The 15,193-nt window shown below is 34.9% G+C and overlaps 1 protein-coding gene across 5 annotated transcripts in view; it reads left to right on the forward strand.

Moving 5' to 3' along the window:
* Nucleotides 1-15,193, forward strand: part of CDC27 (cell division cycle 27) — a 55,005-nt gene that overhangs the window by 36,138 nt on the left and 3,674 nt on the right. For 3 of the 5 annotated variants that reach the window (XM_045836816.1, XM_045836817.1, XM_045836821.1), the window contains 6 exons: nucleotides 973-1,125; nucleotides 2,459-2,667; nucleotides 5,679-5,796; nucleotides 7,926-8,054; nucleotides 13,716-13,790; nucleotides 14,543-14,699. In XM_045836816.1, coding sequence (XP_045692772.1) covers nucleotides 973-1,125; nucleotides 2,459-2,667; nucleotides 5,679-5,796; nucleotides 7,926-8,054; nucleotides 13,716-13,790; nucleotides 14,543-14,699 — 841 coding nt within the window. The remainder of the gene's footprint in view (nucleotides 1-972; nucleotides 1,126-2,458; nucleotides 2,668-5,678; nucleotides 5,797-7,925; nucleotides 8,055-13,715; nucleotides 13,791-14,542; nucleotides 14,700-15,193) is intronic. The other 2 variants (XM_045836818.1, XM_045836820.1) reach the window with 1 other exon arrangement.

Raw genomic sequence — 15,193 nt, forward strand, 5'->3', positions numbered from 1 at the left:
CTGAAAACAAACATGTCTAAAACCAGTGTTTGGCTGATGACTAGGTCTGTTTTCTTGTAACCAATGCCTATTTGAAAAAAATGCCTATCTGAAAAACTTACCTGTATTACTTTTTAAGGTATTTCAGGGAAGTTACAAGTTATCAAACTATCCTAAATAGTATGTGACTATTTCTTAGAATTAAGTTCCTGGTTTTATAACTTCATTTTCTGTCATCTTCATTTCATTAAGAACAGACCAGATATTCTTTAGTTCTAAATTAAACTTGACTTTCAGAATTTTGAACTTACTGAATTGATAAATGAGGAAACTAATTGGTTTTATATAAGCAAAGTCTCCAACTTCAGGGAGAGAGAAGGGTAATTCTGAGAGCCGTGAGTATGGTGAGGAGAGACCCTAAGTCAGTGAGTGAGTGCTGCAGAGGGACAAGGGGTTATTAGACGGGGACGATTCCTGACAGGTACGACATTGGTGGGTGTATTCAGTGCTCAGCATGCCTGAACCTGTTTTTCCTCTAAAGTTTTCAACTCAACCTCTTAATAAAAGTCAGTACAGAAATAGCTTTTGTGTTACAGAAGTCATTCCTCTCCCACCTTTCCTAAGGGAGTTATCCTATAAAGCTATCATTAAAACTTTGAAGTGTGTTTTTTGAGAATAAAATAATTGACTTGTCCTCTTTAAATTGCAACTTTGAATAGCTCTCTCTTTCTTGTGTCTGTAAACTTACATTTTCTTTTCAAAATTCATGTTTCTACTGTGACTTAGGTACAGAAACTAAGTTAAGTGTGGATGTGATTAACATTTGGCCTGCCATGCGAGGTTGCTCAGTTTGGCCTTGCATTGTTACTAACTCACATAAACATCGTAAAACAAGAGAGCATTTAGGTCCTACAAGAAGAGTGCCCAGTGCTCTCCCTACATATATGTAAATTGTGTCAACTTGTTTTTCCCTTACTAGTTTCTGTATTTCAGGCTGAAAGAATATTCTCAGAGGTTAGAAGAATTGAGAATTACAGAGTTGAAGGCATGGAGATATACTCTACAACACTTTGGCATCTTCAAAAGGATGTTGCTCTTTCAGTTCTTTCAAAAGACTTAACAGACATGGATAAAAATTCACCGGAGGTATGTTAGCTGAAATGCTTGGCTTATGTAGCTATTTTTTGATCACCCTTACCAAATTGAGATGAACCAAATAATTCAAATGCCATTTAATATCACCCACACCATTCTCTATAAGCAGGACTCAGAGAAGAAGAGTCCTAAAATAGATGTTACAGATTCCCAAATAGAAAAATCACAAAGTACATATTTCATTCAGGATTAATCAAGATTTGGCTGTGTTAAAACTGCTTTTATCACCAAGATTAGGGTTCATTAACCAGAAATTATATAGAATGAAAATTGCTCATTTTAAATTGAAATAAAATCGTAATTTTGTCATTTTTAAAATTTATTTATTTATTTAGAGAAAGGGGAAGGGAGGGGGAGAGAGAGGAAGAGAAACATCAGTGTAAGAGAGAAACATCTGTAGGTTGCCTCTCATACCTGCCCTGATAGGGGACTGAACCCATAACCCAGGCATGTGCCCTGTCCATGAATGGAACTGGTGACCTTTACACTTTGTGAGACAACACCCAACCAATTGAACCACACTAATCAGGGCTTTAGTTGTCATTTTAAGACATAGGCACAACTTATTTAGATGCTGCAATCCTATAAGAATTGCATTTTCAGTGCATCTCAAGAATATTTAGTGGTACTTGTATGACATGTTTAAGCTTAGAATTTAAAGGTCAATTCTTATTATTCTTGGCAGTTATGTTCTAGTCTCCATGAACAATGGTTAGCAAATACCAAACTATTGCTCCTTAGGGAAACAAAACACACACACACACACACACACACACACACACACATTCTGATTATAAATTATAATCTTAAATCCTAAAAACAACTCAACCTGGTACATTGTATTTATTATACAAAAGAGAAAATGAGATGTAAAAATGTTAAGGTGACTTGCCTGAGGCCATCTTACAAATAGTGCCAGAGCTGGGATTCAGACTGTCCATCTGGCCCCAGAATCCGAGCTCCTTGCTTGCACTCCATGCACTGTCCTCCTGCAGTCTGTCTTCTGATCACCGACCTTCAAAAACAAGAAGGCAGAGAGTTGCCCTTTTTTTACCTTAATTGAGAATGTGCCTGTTGGGCAACACATATTTTGGGTCCACTAAACTACTGCAGGTATTGACTTGGGTTTTAAAATAAATTTTAGCAAGTAGTCAATTTTGCAAATATGGAATTCATGAATAATGAGGATTGACTGTATCTGCTAAAACTCTTTAGTTTTTGTCTTTTTGTCTAATTTTAGCCATAGATTTGGTTTTGTTAGGGAAAACATAAAACAAAAATTTAATTGTGCATTTTTTGTTTGTTTTGTTTTTATTTTTTAAAGGCCTGGTGTGCTGCAGGGAACTGTTTCAGTTTGCAACGGGAACATGATATTGCAATTAAATTCTTCCAGAGAGCTATCCAGGTTGATCCAAATTATGCTTATGCCTATACTCTATTAGGGCATGAGTTTGTCTTAACTGAAGAATTAGACAAAGCATTAGCTTGTTTTCGAAATGCTATTAGAGTCAATCCTAGACATTATAATGCATGGTAAGTGCTAACGAAGTGCAAAGGCAATGTCTTGTTGATGGGCTGATACTTAGTAATTTTTCTTGTTAGATCTCTTGTTGTGAATTTGATTACTGGTTGATAATGTCTAACCAAAGTGTTTTTTTAAGTGACATCTATACCTTTAACAAACTTTTAAATTAGCTAATGATAACATATAGAATATGAGATCCTTATACTCAACAGTTTCAACCTTTTCTCCTACCAGACTTTTGAAAATAATTGTGTGGTTTTTTACTTTGATTTGCTACTTTTTCTTAGAACACTAAATTGATGATTAAGATGGAAAGTGGAAATAGTATAAATCACCTATTGTATAATAGGAAATAAACATCGAAAACTACCCACTAGTTGTTGCTCTTTGACAGTGTTTTAGTTTAAGTACTAGTTCTAGTTCATTAAATTTTATGAACTCAGGTATTCTAGTTTATTAAGTAATGTCTCTATTTTACCTTTTTATACTTGAACAAAAGTAGACAAATAGGAAGTTACTATCTGGCTCATATTTTTATCGAATGAAGAAGACATGGGAAAGTTTGTTCTTATTTCTAGTGTTTACTGCTGATGTTTTGTTGTATTTTTCTTGACTGACTTAATAGTTAAGATATCAAAAAGTGTTATTTTGGTATTGTAACTGGTAGATTTTTTATGTCAGACATAGGTTTTTAGTGTTTTTTTTTATCTTTTGGGTTAATCATTATAACACTTGAATTTTATTATATTTTCTCTCTAAATCTGAGGCATTAGATACCTAAAATATAGTTTTTGATTTATGTATATGTTTTATTATATTTTATTTATTTGTAAAGAAAGTTGAAGGGAGGGAGAAAGAGGGAGAGAGAAACATTGAGGTATGAGAGAATCATCCATCAGTTGCTTCTCACATGCCCCCTACAGGACACCTGGCCCGCAACTGAGGCATGTGCCCTGACTGGGAATAGAACCGGTGACCTTTTGGTTTACAGGACAGCCCCCGACCCACTGAGCCACACCAGTCAGGGCGATTTATGTATATTTTTAATGGATTTTATCTCATTTCTAAGTAATTAACATTGCTTATAAGATGGCCTGATAAGGGCCTTCTGCTGATACATTAAACAGTTAGGTCTTGCCAACACTGACTGTCTTCACATAAATATACAGTTCTCTGATATTTTAAGAATTCGGTTCTTAATAGGACTTTTGGTTTTTAGATGTGTAGATAGAACTTGTTTTGGTTTTTAGATGCTACATTTCATTGTTATAAACCATATAAAAAATTATGTTGTAAAGATAATTATCTCATTTGGTAAAAAGGAGGAATATTCAGACTGGCAGGCTTTTTACTCAGAAGAATTTAAATATTGAGGTATTTAGTTAACTCTAAGTATGTAACTAAACATTAAGTAAATTTATTATTCCAATTCCAAAGTAGTCTTTCCTTTTTTATCCCCACCTTCACCATTATTAGTACAGAGCTTTTTACGCCCTTTCTTCACCTCTAACACCATTATAATGAAAAAGAAAGCCACTCAAAGCAGATGTAGTGTGCACGTTTTCTTATTCATTTGATGCTTATTTCCCATCAACACTGTCTAACTATAGCCAGGAGGGGTCTCCTTAATGTAAATAAGTCACACAACTTAATGTGCCATTGCATAGCCTGTAAAATGTATAATTTTGAGGTCTATGTGGAGCCTATAAAAATTACCATTGTTAAGTCTAGACATTTTGAAGTCTATAGAAGCATGTTTTTGATAAAGTAAGTGGGGAGAGGGGAAGCTGAACATGACACTATGCAATTGTGATTGTATAAAATATGTATGTATACATGTGGATGAAGAATATGGGAATAGCATTGTTAGGAGTTTAGGGTTTTAGAATCATAAAGGAAGGATCTGGTTAGAATCTTGACTAGCTGTATATACAAGGTCTATCCAGAAAAAGTTCAGCCATTGTTAATCTAACGAGAGCAGTTTGCATGGCATTGATGTTACCTGGCAGCCAAGGAGAGTGGGCTGGAGTACGTGTGCATGAACAATGACAACTTCACTGTACTAGTCAGTGGGGGCAGTAGATTCCATTGAGTGAGCATGTGTACTGTGTGGCCATCACATCCAAAATGACTGAGGGAATAGAGCAACAAATCTGCATTAAATTTTGCATTAAGCTTGAACATTCCTCCATGAAAACTATTTAGATGATTCAGAAGGCCACAGCCGTGGGCAGCTGGTGATTGGCAGCTTCATCATGACACCATACCCACTCGTGCATCATGTCTGTCTCATGCAGAGTTTTTTGGTGAAACACCAAATCACCTAGGTGACTCAGCCCCCCTACAACCCAGATTTGGTGCTGTGTGACTTCCATTTTTTTCCAAAACTAAAATCACCTTTGAAAGGGAAGAGATTTCAGACTGTCAATGAGATTCAGGAAAATATGATGGGGCAGCTGATGGCAAATGGAACTGTATGAGGTCCCAAGGTGCCTACTTTGAAGGGGACTGAGCATCTTTGTCCTGTGTACAGTGTGTCTTGTATCTTCTTCAATAAATGCCTCTTTTTCATTTTACATGGTTGGATGCTTTCTGGACAGACCTCACATTTGGGCATGTTAATTTAACTTCTCTAAGCCTCAGTTTCCTTATTTGAAAATATGAATGATAACAGTACTTATCTCCTTGGTTCCTCCTAGGATTAAATGAGATAATTTACATAAGGCATTTAACAAAGTTATTGGCACACACATAATAACCACTCAGTAAAAAGTAGCCATTAAATCTAGATTGTAGTGGTTGGTTTAAGGATATGTTTTCTTTTTTCCCACATTGTCATAGCATAATCTGATTGATTTGATTTATTGTTTTTACTTGTAAAAGTGACTTGTCTAAAATGCTTGAATGGTTTTTCTATTTTTCTACTGGTTTATTAGATTCCATATGTAATTCTTTTATTAGTTGAACAAAATTAGCCACCACAGTTTATATACCTAAAACTATACTTTTACACTTTCAGGTATGGTTTAGGAATGATTTATTACAAGCAAGAAAAATTCAGCCTTGCAGAAATGCATTTCCAGAAAGCACTTGACATCAACCCTCAAAGTTCAGTTTTACTTTGCCACATTGGAGTAGTAAGTAGCTCTCTAAACATTGTTCAATTAACCTCCCTCTTGAAATGTGTTTGTTTAAGAATTAGGGCTTTCTCATTATCATTGTTATTCTTGAAACAATGTCCTGGATTCTTTTATAGCCAAAAGTATCACCTTTTTCTTGGCATAAAGAGAAATAACTGGAGTACCCTCATCTCTTGGGCAAGTCAGTTTCTCTGAGCTTTTGTTTTATGAATGACAAATACTACCACCTTGCCTAACCCATAGGGTTCTTAAAAGGCTTACTTGAGATCATATTTTTGAAAATACTTTTCCATGTTAATATTTAGCTTCTAAATTAAGTAATTAATATTTTAAGGCAAATGGTTTCTTGTGTTTTAGCCTCTAAGTGATACAGGTATGGTACAGCTAATTAAAATTCTTTTAAGGCAATGTGGATCACCAATTTTATATTTATATTTTTTAAATATATTTATAAGTTGTACTTTGATAGGAGAAAAGGTATGTTTGCTTTTTAAAATCTCATTTACTAGTTTCTCTGTGAGCATAGCACCCTAAGTTTTTGTTCTTGCCCTCTCACTCCTCTCTCTTCTTTCTTTCCTTCCCCTGCCCCTTTATCTTTCTCTCAGCAAGGCTGGTTTTGTGGGAATAGGCACATAATAGGAGGAAATTATAATCTTTGGAATTTTACTATTCATTTTTTAGGAAGAATTATAATTCTTTATAATTTTTTTAATTGACATGATTGCTTTTATAATTGAATACTATACAAAAATATAGAGAAAATATAAATATAATTGACTTAAAAATTATTATTTTTGCCACTTAAAATGAAGAAACCCAAGTTGGGTATCTTTTGGTGTCCTTTAGCAAAGTGGGACATTTTTTAAAGTAGGCTTTCTTTTAAAGTTGTTGTGGAAGAGCTTGTTTTTAACATTTTGAGTGGTTTATTGGAAGAAGTTTTCAGATAAAAGAATACACTTCCCTCTCTTAGGGAACTAGTATTTAGGATTTTAGTCCTGTGGGCAGAGTTGGCCACATGCAGTAATAACCTCTGCAGAGATCATTGCATAGATGAATTTAGCAACCAGATATTGGCAGTACCTACTCTCACATTCTTGTTACAGTGGTATTTGTTAAAGTTCCACATCTGCTCACTGGACTTTATTCTTAATATTCAATGGACCCAAGAAGGAACACAACAGAAATATGAGTATATGCATATGAATGAATAGTGAGGCTTGGGGTTTTTTTTTTCAAAGTTATTTAAAATGAATTATTGCCCTGACTGGGTGGGTCAGTTGGCTGGACCATTGGTCACATGCACCAAAAGGTTGGGGGTTCAGTCCCCAATCAGGGCACACATGTGATCAATGTTTCTCTCTCACATCGATGTCTCTCTCCCTCTCTTCCTCTCTCCCCTCCTCCCCCTCCCTCCCTCTCTTCCTCTAAATCAATAAATATATCCTTGGGTAAGGATTAAAAATAAATAAATAAATAATTTATTTCCCACTATTACAGATCAATGGTTTTAAAATATGTAAGACAGAAGAATTAGTTTTGCAATGAAATCCTAAAATAGTTAAAAGTGTAATAGTTCTGAGTGAAAAGAGGTTAGTAAGGTTTAGAGCCAAATCCTCTAGGGGTTTTTGAACACAGTTTTAAAATGCCTAATACACTAATTAGAGGCTCAGAATAGACTTGTTGAAATTTGAGTATTATCTAGCTAAATAGTACAGATTTTCTTGTGAAGGGAAAACCAAGGTTTTTCTGGCCTTTTAGACTTAAAGGTATCCAAATATCTACTCTAAAGATAGAATCTTGATCTTCATTATGGATATGTAATGGTGAATTGGGCTCCAGAGGACCTAGGTTTTGATCCCAGAACAAGTAATTTAACATCTCTGGGCTGTAGTATTCTCATCTTTAAAGTGAAGCAGTTGAACTAGAGTAGGAAGAGATTTTAGAGATACTCTATTAACAGTCTGGTAATCAATTAAATCCACTTAACCTAGTGGGCAATCCAATGAAAGCATATATCTTTATCTCTAGTAGTTTTATTATCTTTTGTTGGTTTTGAGTCCTATCATTTGGTTCTTACCCTCAAAAATACCAAAAGGAAACATTAATAGGATCTTTATTTTTTACAGGTTCAGCATGCCTTGAAAAAATCCGAGAAGGCTTTGGACACCCTAAACAAAGCCATTGTTATTGATCCTAAGAACCCTCTATGCAAATTTCACAGAGCCTCAGTTTTATTTGCAAATGAAAAATATAAGGTAAGAGATAAATATCTTAATGGTCTTCAGGTTTGTATGGCTTAAGAAGCTTTGCCCCCTTTTTTAATAAGCTAAAACTTATTTATACTTTACTTTTTTTTTAAGAATTTATTTATTTATTTTTAGAGAGGGAATGGAGGGAGGAAGAGAGAGAGAGAGAGAGAGAGAGAGAGAGAGAGAGAAACATCAATGTGCGGTTGCTGGGGGTCATGGCCTGCAACCCAGGCATGTACCCTGACTGGGAATCGAACCTGCGACACTTTGGTTCGCAGCCCGAGCTCAATCCACTGAGCTATGCCAGCCAGGGCTTATACTTTACTTTTTATCTCAGTTCATTTCCCACATTTTAAAAAGCTGTTAATTTCATTGTCTTTCTAACTTCATTCTTGAAATACTCATAGGAAGGATGAGTATGTGGATATGTAGGAATCTGTCCCCTGTAAAGATTCCGTATATAGAAAAGCAGTTTTTCCATCAGTAAGTTATCTTTTTTTCTTAATTAAGATTTTATTTATTTATTTTTAGAGAATGGGAGGGAGGGAAAAAGAGGAGAGAAACATCAATGTGAGAAACATTGATTCTTACTGGTTCGATTCCCAGTCAGGGCATGAGCCTGGATGTGGGCCAGTCCCCAGTTGGGGGTGTGCGAGAGGCAACCAGTGTATCTCTCCCTCTCTTTCTCCCTCACTTCTCTTCCCTCTGAAAATAAATAAATAAAATCTTCTTTAAAAATCACAAAAATAATATATGTTTAGTACATAAAGAAAAAGTATGGAGAGTTATAACATGAGCTTATAACAAAGGAGACTAGGGATAGTCTGATGTGTTTCTCTCTTCTCACTCTGTGTTTCAAAGTATGAAGCTGTAGCCTGAAAAAAAGTAGTGAGGAAAGATCAGGAACATTGAGAAAACAAAGAGGCATAAAGTAACATGGGACTTTTGCTATAATTTATCAATCTTAAACCATGAATATAATGTTTTAATTTGAAATTCAGGTTATTTTTTAATACATTCAGATTCTTCTTACTGAAAGGAGTAAACACTTAGAAATATATATTTTTTCCCAAAATTTAAGTGCACAGGAAAACTTGGACCAAGTAATTCATTTTAGTATTTAGTAGACTCTTTCCCTAGAAATCTATTCTTCTTGGACATATTGAAATTGGCTAAAAATCAAAAAATGCAAAACCAATGATAAGTTCTTTTAACTTTTTTCAAGGCTACTGAAATTATATAAAGGAATCAATGTATAATTTAGTCTTTGCCATTTATTCAGTAATTTAAGCTATACTTTATTTTTGAAGAAGTGGATGTCTAGTCTTACTGTTTTGTCTTAATACAGCTCCTTTTAAATCTAATAAATACTTTTCAACTTTTAATTTATTCTTTGAGGTACTATACTTGTAATTCAACATCTGTTTTCATGTTTTTTGCTTCATTGTACTTCTTTAGATTTGTGGTCAGGTTCTTCAATTGAAGGAAATAATTTGATTTATTATCCTTAAAGTTATTTTAATGCCAACACACCTACCAGGTACACCATATAAATCATCCCTGTACTTGCTTCCAGAAGCTCAAGTTCTAATCTGACCCATTGTCCAAACTATAAGGGTTGTCGTCATTTTTGATTACCAGCTTTGGTCTCGGCTATATCATAAGGTCTGCTCTGATGCATGGATTGGATATGGGTACTATATCTAATATACTTACATTAAAATAACACAAAAGGGCCATCATGAAAAGTTACCGATTGCTTCTGAAATGTCTTGGCTCTAAAATGAACATCAGTCAAATATTGTCAGCAGGCTACCTCAGCATATCTGTGGCAAAACATTGCTAAACACCACCATATTTTAATATGTTGTATTGATATCTAATGATGGAAGTTTCAGGTCTTTTAAGGCAAAAATGAGAATTATAATGCTATGTTAGACACTTTCTCATGAGTTGGGGGCATGATAGATGCATAAAATTTTGATAACAATTGTAATATGCACACACAGAAAATTACATGTGATGTAGCAGTGGAGAAGGATTGGGGTGCATTGTTCTGAGTAAGGTTACTATGAAGCAGTGGTTCTCAAAGGTGGTCTGGGAACTTCTGGAGGTCCCCAAAACCCTTTTAAGAAGTCCACAAGGTCAAAACTGTTTTCATAATAGTATTTAGATGTTATTTGCCTTTTTTATTATCTCACGAATGTACAGTGGAATTTCCCAAAAGCTTCATGACATGATATAACAGATTAAATACAGAAGCATAGAAGAGAGTCCAGCTGTCTTCTATTAACCAAAGATTTGCCAAAATGTTAAGCAATGCCACTCTTCACTGACTTATTGTTATGAGAAAGTTATTTTTAATTAAAAAAAGTACCTGTTAACATATAATGGGCTTATTATTATCATTAAATTAATAATGGATCTGCCCTGGATGGTGTGGCTCAGTGGACTGAGTGCTGGCCTACAGACCAAATGATTGCTAGTTTGATTCCTGGTCAGGGCGCATGCCTGGGTTGCAGGCCAGGTCCCCACTTGAGGGCATGTGAGAGGCAACCAGTCGATGTATCTCTTGTACATCAATGTTTCTCTCCCTCAGTTTCCTTCTTCCTTCCCTTCTCTCTAAAAGTAAATAAATAAAATCTTTTTTAAAAATTAATAATGGATCAATGAAAATTTTTAATTTCTCATTGATAACTATATCCCACATTAACAAAAATTCTTTGGGTTATTCATTAAGCTTTAAGGGTGTAAAGAGGTCCCGGGGCCAAAAATTGTGAGAATTGCTGCTTTGCAGTATTAAAATCCATCTCAGGCTTCTTCATCGTGATACACGGTAATATCTGACAGGTGTACCTGAGTGGTCTTAAGTAACTAACATCCATGACCACAGATCTTTCATTCTTATACTCTATTTCGTGTATATTTTATAATATTAACACAATGAAAGGAAAAATGAATAGTCTGCCTCATAGAAGCTTCCTCATTTGTAATAAATCTTTCATTTCCTGACATGCAGGTGTGATTCTCAGACATGTTCAGCTCTGCAGCATTGAGTTTAATTTTCTTGGGTTGCCAGCACTTAGGCAGAGGGTACCATGCGAAGGACACACTACAGCCTCCTACATATACTTGTATAAAAAACAGCATTTTAAACCATACACTGCCTGTGAAAGTGTATGTGTTTTGCCTTCACTTTTCTTTTCTATTTCTCTTACTGTAGAAAATTTCAAGTATCGCTATAGTAAGGAATCCTTGTGAACCTACCTCCCAGCTACTTTCACACTACTTCACACACAAAAGAGATTTTAAATAAATCTATTGTTTCAGATAATGCCAATAAGAAGTTACAAAAGCCAAGAAATTAAATTTGGCTTTAGCTTAAGGGGGATGTTATATAAAATTTTTGGAATTGTGAAATAGGATTAATTCCTCATACTTTATATCTTTTTGGAGAAATAAAACCAGTCTTGGACTAATCAGTGAAGAAAGAAATTTCCTTAAGTTATTAAATTCTGTAACCCTCTGATCCCTTTCTAGCCAATGATCTTTGATCACTGTTTTATTCTTTATATCTTTATGGGGGTGTTATCAATAATGTAATGTGCTTGTTACAAAAAAATTCAATAATATAAAAATATAAAAAAATACAATGTTGAATATTCCTCATAAGCTTACTGTCCTATTAACACTATTAACAGCTCAGAACATATATCTCCAGATACTTTTTCTCATTATTTGTATATTTTTTAATTGTTTGTAAAAATGTAGGCTTATACTATTGCAATAGGCAGAACAATGGCCCCTAAAGGATGTGCATGCCCTAATTGTCAGCACCTATGAGTATGTTACCTTACATGGCAACAAAAGACTATAGATGTGATTGAGCTGGGGAGAGTACGCTGGATTATCCACATGGCCCCAGAGTCCAATCCTGGCTGTAGTCAGAACCAGCAGGAGGACTCAGGCTGCCTTTGCTGCCTTTAAAATGGAGGAAGGAATCAGCAGATGAAGGAATGTGGGCAACCTATGGATGAAAAGAAAGGCAGAGAAACAGATTCCCTCCAAAAAGGAAGGCAGCCAGGCCAGCACCTTGATTTTAGCCCAGTGAGACTCTTACTGGACCTCGAATCCAAAGAACTGCAATAAAAGGGGTCTTATTGTAAGCCATCAAACTTGTGGTGATGCGTTATGACAGAACCACAAAATGAATACAGCTACACAGACAGTTGTACATCGTGCTCTTTTCCGTTAGCACTCCTCTGAGTAGGTGTTCGGTGTTGTGTCTCTCTTTTTTATTAACCTAACTTATATTGGATTTGTTTTACTTCCAAGAGGTATAGAAAAAAAAAACAAAAAATAGGTACTGTGTGGACATTAAAGGGAAGTAAAGTATAATATTCATAATGTTAGAAAACTCAGACAGCAGAGAAAGCTACCAAGGAAAAAAAAGGCTCCTCTTCCCCCACAAACTTTTGCAATTATCCTCTCCCTAAAGGTAAACCATTCTTATCTTGTATAGGGGCAAATATAAATTGATTTCTGACTGGTGGGAAAAAAAGGAAAAATTTATGCATGTGCCCACATAAATGTATTTATAAAATATTTATGCAGATACCCACATAACTGTATTTGTATGTTTGATATGCATGTTTTGTTACAAAATAGTACTGTATATACTCTTTTGCATCTTGCTTTTGCTTTTTCTTTTTTTAATTTACAATTGAGCACCTACAGATCTAGTGTTTCATAGAGGAAGGACCATAACTTACTTAACTAGGCTATGGTTAGACACCCCTTGATTGCTTCTAGTGCTCTGCAATAACATTAGGTTGCCTATTCTTACAAAGATGATTTAGTGAACTTTTTGGAGTGTATCCCTGGAACAAATTCCTAACAGTGGGATTACTGAATCAATGGTTACCTGCAGTTTTTAAGTTAATAGATCATGTTAAATTATCCTCTCCAACAGTTTGCATCAGTTTACATTTCCACCCTCAATTGTAAGAATTTCTGATTCCGCTCACTCATGGTAACTTTATGTAACAGCAGATTTTTTGTGTGTGTTTACTAGGTAAAAATGGACAGTATATCATTTGAGGGGCTAGTTTTATTTTTAATCATCATACAGTTTCTTTAAATATAAATATTAATTTTCCTATCTTTCTCCTTAATCTTCCCAACCCTGTAGCAATGGTCAAAAGATTACCAGACAACTTTAATTCAATTCATAGGGTACATTTGAGGTTCTTCAACATTAGTGAGAATGGCAGGTTGATATTCAAAGCTTAGTGCTTGTCTCAGGGAGAAGGTCTATTAATGGAACTTGGGAGTTATTTTGTTCTGCAACTTGGTTTTCAAAACACACACAATGTGATGGAGCATTGTTATTTTAAATAAATAGTGACAGCAACAAGGGTTGTCGCCACCTGAATGTGTGAGTGTTTTCAATATACTCTGGTAAATTCCTGTCATTTTTTGTTCCCATTGTCATAGGTATTTTTCATGCATTTTATTTTCACAACAAGAAGAATTAATGCAGTAAGGAAATATATTCATTAAGATCGAGCAAGCTTTAGTTAAGATGATTTGAGAAATCAGGTAATACTTGCTTAGTCAAAATTTTGTAAAAATTTGCTCCTATTGTTTTTCTTTGCTTTTTTTCAGTCTGCTTTACAAGAACTTGAAGAATTGAAACAAATTGTTCCCAAAGAATCCCTGGTGTACTTCTTAATAGGAAAGGTAAAGATTGGGGCCATGGTCCTGAAGTGTGGCCTTCATAACAAATATTAACTTTTGGAGAATAAATATATATAATATTTATTGTGTAGCACCTGTGGGGCAAATTCAACGAGAGTACTGAACTAACTGATCTGGGAATAAACAGTGGATTTAGACTTAACATTTAAGATGATAATATCCTTCTGAAGGGGCAAGAACACACATCCCATAAGCCTAACCCTACTGTGGCTTTAGATGTTTATTAACACTTGCAGCCAATATCCAGTAATGAGTTCATAACTTGGGGCTACCTTATGGAAAGCCCTCAGCTTCCAATTGCTAATAAAAAACAAAAGAAGAAAAATAAAGGCAGTGCAGACTGGGCTTCCTGATGCCAATTGGTTAAGGTAGTTGGGAATGGTAGACAGATGTTGAGAGTTGAAATAACTCCATTTAAAACCGGTGTAAATGAATGCTAATCAAGCAGTTTATAGTCCATTTCCTTCCATTGTCATTGTTCCATTCAGAGTGGGACTTTATTGGAATCTCACTACCTGAGAGATACAGGCAAGGAATTCTAAAAATAATATCTGAATATATTAAAAGGAACTCAAAAGTTGGCATGAGTTCTTCTAAAGGATGAAAATGTTCTCCTCATCAGAATGGGTTTATAGCACATAAATCAGAAACCGAATTTCAATTATAAATGTTTAGGATTTTATAGTTGAAGCTCACAACTTAATGAAAAATGTAGTGCTGCTCTTTATTTTTAGGTTTATAAGAAATTAGGTCAGACGCACCTCGCCCTGATGAATTTCTCTTGGGCTATGGATTTAGATCCTAAAGGAGCCAATAACCAGATTAAAGAGGCAATTGATAAACGCTACCTTCCAGATGATGAGGAGCCAATAACCCAAGAAGAACAGATCAGTGAGTATCATCCAAATGCTAACAGATCAACATTAGGTTTGTTTGTGGTTACTCAAACCAGAGTGCTAGTGAAACACCACAACAGTTAGGTAACATGGGGCAGATGTTTCTTTAATTTTATTTTTCTAACCATGGTATATTCTTTATACCAAATAGAATTTTAGGGAAATTGAACAGGGTGACAAAATAAGAAAAGACATAGAGTCACGTAACTAGTCTCAGTTCTGGTTCAAGTTTGCTATGTGATTTTGACAAATTCATTGCTGATTTTTACCTGAGCCTCAGTTTATATTTGACTATGTAATGCCTGCTTTATCTGCTTTATAGGAATGTAGTGTGGGGAAAAAAGATGATAGATGTGATGGTATGTGGAAACCGCAAGTGCTAAGCAAATTAATAATAAATTTGAGCACATTTTAAATTATCAAGATATCTGTAGTAGTGGCTATTCAAATTCTGAGTAGCTCTGGCAAATCTAAAATCCAAATATATAT

Source organism: Phyllostomus hastatus, unplaced genomic scaffold (genome assembly GCF_019186645.2).
Source record: "Phyllostomus hastatus isolate PE091 unplaced genomic scaffold, TTU_PhHast_1.1 phas_contig_210, whole genome shotgun sequence".
Classification (NCBI taxonomy): Eukaryota; Metazoa; Chordata; class Mammalia; order Chiroptera; family Phyllostomidae; genus Phyllostomus; species Phyllostomus hastatus.